The 3,960-nt window shown below is 33.3% G+C and overlaps 1 protein-coding gene across 1 annotated transcript in view; it reads left to right on the top strand.

Moving 5' to 3' along the window:
• The first annotated feature begins 2,047 nt into the window (after window positions 1-2,047).
• Window positions 2,048-3,960, top strand: part of clmnb (calmin b) — a 9,509-nt gene continuing 7,596 nt past the window's right edge. The window contains exons 1-4 of the mRNA XM_016455476.1: window positions 2,048-2,436; window positions 3,191-3,252; window positions 3,448-3,543; window positions 3,645-3,728. Coding sequence (XP_016310962.1) covers window positions 2,367-2,436; window positions 3,191-3,252; window positions 3,448-3,543; window positions 3,645-3,728 — 312 coding nt within the window. The 5' untranslated portion in view covers window positions 2,048-2,366. The remainder of the gene's footprint in view (window positions 2,437-3,190; window positions 3,253-3,447; window positions 3,544-3,644; window positions 3,729-3,960) is intronic.

Here is a 3,960-nt window from a genome sequence, read left to right as displayed (position 1 = left end):
AGCGCCCTTTTCAGACACTTTGAATTGCCACAATTAAACGTTGTGTTGTACATTGAGAAAAGACCGGGGCAAAATCCTGCATTGACAGTGTTGGGGAAAGTTACTTTTAAAAGTAATGCATTACAATATTGCGTTACTCCATAAAAAAGTAACGCAGTACGTTACTCCGCTACTTTTTATGGAAAGTAATGCGTTACGTTACTTTTTAAATCTGGACAGCGCTTGCTTTATTGTTTTAAAATAAAAAAGTTATATTTTTGGCAAATATAAAAGCCTTTTCACACCAAACCTGAAATGAATAAGCCTTCAACACTCTTCAGCAATAAAAAAAGACAATGTTTGTCTAGAGTAATTTTTGCTTATTAGTATGGTTGAACTGGATCATCGAAGGTCAGAAGCAAAGACATTGGTTAATAGAATGGGATTTAATACATAAAGGATATGTGTTGTTTAGCATTTAATTATTGCAGGTTTGCGTCATATTCTGAGTTGCATTTTTTAAATTCATTTTGAGGAATACTGAATCTGTGTTTTTTGTTGTTTTTTGTGAGTGAGATGAATTAATGCATATTCATATTTATTTTAGAACTACAATAACATCTTCTGATTTCTCTCAACATGGGGACAGCAGAGCTGTCAATCAGTAAATTGGAAAAAAAACGTAACTTGCGTTACTTATTAGAAAAAGTAACTCCGATATTCTCTTGTAAATTAAAAAGTAATGTTACTTTACTAGTTACTTGAAAAAAGTAATCTGATTAAGTAACTCGCGTTACTTGTAATGTGTTACCCCCAACACTGTGCATTGATCAATTCGGACTAACATTTGTGTTTTGTTTTTCTCCTTATATCTGTAGGTTTGTCCGGATTAAATTGGAAGTCTTAATCCTCCGTTGATCACCATCAGCTCAATAATGTGTTTATTTGTAATAGACCCCATATATTTGCCTTTTCTTTACCCCATTTTTCCCCCCAATAAAATATTTATGCAAGGCTTTTTGTAGTTTTGCGCCATGTTTGCGTCAACTGTAACTGCATCATTCAGAGGTATCTAAATTTAGCCAATGCACATTTAATTGGCAAGCAAAATAGTTTGTTACTTGAGTAAAACCATAATTGTCATTTTCATTGTGGTTCATTAGGAAGGCTGCATTCAGCAAAATAAGCCACTTTGTACAACCTGTGCTGCAGGGCCTACAACAAGCTCAACCAGATAGGAGTGATTTAGAACTAAATAGTTTTATGAACCATTTTTACTGTGAGCCAACTGCTTGAGGGTGGCTTATGTAGTTCTCCTCAAGTTCACACAGGTGTTGTTCATCACTTTGACTACCTTAACTAACATTTGGCATTAAGTAAGTGTCATGTCTTGGCTTAATATTTAAACTAGTTCTAGTGTTTATTAGGGTTTCTGTGCGTCTTAAAAAGTCTTAATTTGCCGTTTCCCAAATTAAGGCCATGGTTCTTAAATTGGAGCAGAAAGTTTTAAATTCATAAAACCAGGGCTTTAAGTATGGCATGCACTGTAAACAATTATCTTCCTGAGTGTTATTGTCTTGTTTTCCAATGTAAATATCGAAACTTAAAATCAACATATCTTGATTTAAGAATTTTTAGACATTTGTACTTTAAAACAATCCAAAACGCTGAGTAAGAACATCACTTTTTATGTTTTGTGATCATAAGGTAGCCTATGTAAAAGTTTCCATATTGTAGTGTTGTTTTTCTTTTTTTTTTCCTTTTTTTTTTTAGAAAATATATTAAAAAGTAATGGAGATTTAAGTGTCTAATGCAACGATTTTGAGAGCGTTTCTTCACTTGGTCTTTTAAAAAGTATTTAATTTACCTTCATAAAACCTGCAGGAACCCTTATAATGTAAAACCTGACATTTTTAAATGTATTAATACATTGGCTCACTGTATATAATGCAATTTATAATGCAACAAAAACCACAGAGTCACAGACTTTCAGCAGTACACCATTACGGAGTTAAAACTATCCTTTGATGATGAGGATTAAGATTTGCTTTTGCAAAAAAGAAACTTGGAACAGTCGTAGTTATGCTATGAACAAACCATCATTCAAGTATCCACTTGTTTTATTTGTTAAAAGCGAATGGATAAAATGTCAACACATAAAAGCTAAACTATGTCTTACGCATGAATACAAAATATTAGCTTAAGGCAGTGAAGGGTTTGGAGGAGCTGTCTCAGGTTAATGCAGGTGTATGGAGGAGGCGGGCGTGTGCTGGCAGGAACTGACACTCAAAAACACTTCTCAGACCCATGACTTCCTCAAATCTTCCTCTTTAGCTATGCATGGAGTGTATTAGTGACTTTTAGAAATTGTCTTGGTCCTGTTCAGGATGTCCTCAACACTGAGTGTGAGAGATGAACATGTTGGTAAAGACAAGAAGTGCGCACAAAAAACCCAAGGTAGGAGAATCCATGTATATGCATAATTTACATGCACAGTTCCTATAATGTATTTTTTATACACTGACGATTTTGGGTGGATATTTTCTTTGAGGATAAACACTATTCAGCACGTTTTAATCTCCAAGTTTGCTAAATTATATCGTACACTCTTAAAAATAAAGGTGCTTCACGATGCCATAGCAGAACCTTTTTGTCTAAATGGTTCCATAAAGAACCTTTAACATCTGAAGAACCTTTCTGTTTCACAAAAGGTTCTTTGTGGCGAAAGAAGGTTCTTCAGATTACAAAAACGCAAGAAAGAAATGGTTCTTTAAAGAACCTTTGACTGAATGGTTCTTTGTGGAATCAAAAATAGTTCTTCTATGGCATCGCTTGAAGAACCTTTTGAAGCACCTTTATTTTTAAGAGTGTAAAATGTATTGTTTGCAGTTCTGGCACAGCTATAATATTATATATCTTTCATCATTATTGTATACATTATATTTGAAACAAATTGCAATGGAAATGTAAAGTGTAAATGTAAAGAAAACATCATTTGCAAGGTAAACTTTTGTTTTTAAAGACAAACTTCCTCATTTATTTTACTTGGTGCATGTCTCTTAAAATGAAAGTGAACCTGCTTATACCTGTTCTCACCTGTGCTAAACCTGTTGAAATCTTCTGAAAATCTTCTGAAATGACAGCATGTCACTTGCAGCACTTTAAACTTTAACTCCCATGTGTCCATGGTCCCTCATTTCTTTATCTACAGATGAGAAGCAAGCAGTCCAAGAGAGAACTTTTACCAAGTGGATAAACATGCATTTGAAGAGAGTGAGAATTGTCTTCTTTCTACTGCAAAGCTAAACAATGTATTCAGCTTTTAAAAGACAACAGAAGACCAAGCCAATATCATTCTCAAATGTTACTTTTTTTTTTTTTTTTACATGACATTTACTATATTACTACAACAAAAGTATTGAAAAAAAAAAAGTACCATGTTGTTGTTTTTTTCTCTCTGTGTTGCAGTGTGACCCACCTTTACAGGTTCATAACTTATTCACTGATATTCAGGATGGAAAGATTCTCATGGCTCTTCTAGAGGAACTGTCAGGCTGTAATATGGTTTGTCATCACATATAATACTGAAAAAGATCAAGTTTGATCACTATAAATCTATCATTCATAGATGCAGCTTTTCTAGAAGTGTTTTTCATGTTCTTCAGCTTGATAAATTCAGGCCATTTCCACATCGCATCTTCAGACTAAACAATATTTCCAAGGTCTTGGATTTCCTTGAGGACAGAAATGTAAGTCCTGATGTTTTTATTTTTTATTTTTTATGTGCTATTTATTTATTTATTCATTTATTCATTTATTGTCCATAAGTTAATTAAAGGGGTCATATGATGCGATTTCAATTTTTCCTCTATCTTTGGAGTGTTACAAGCTCTTGGTGCATAAAGAAGATCTGTAAATTTGCAAAGACTAAAGTCTCAAATCCAAAGAGATATTCTTTATAAAAGTTAAGAGTCAACCAAG

Source organism: Sinocyclocheilus anshuiensis, unplaced genomic scaffold (assembly GCF_001515605.1).
Source record: "Sinocyclocheilus anshuiensis isolate Anshui unplaced genomic scaffold, SAMN03320099.WGS_v1.1 scaffold135, whole genome shotgun sequence".
NCBI lineage: Eukaryota > Metazoa > Chordata > Actinopteri > Cypriniformes > Cyprinidae > Sinocyclocheilus > Sinocyclocheilus anshuiensis.
The sequence above is the reverse complement of the archived record's forward strand: the minus strand, read 5'-3'. Positions and strand labels throughout refer to the sequence as shown.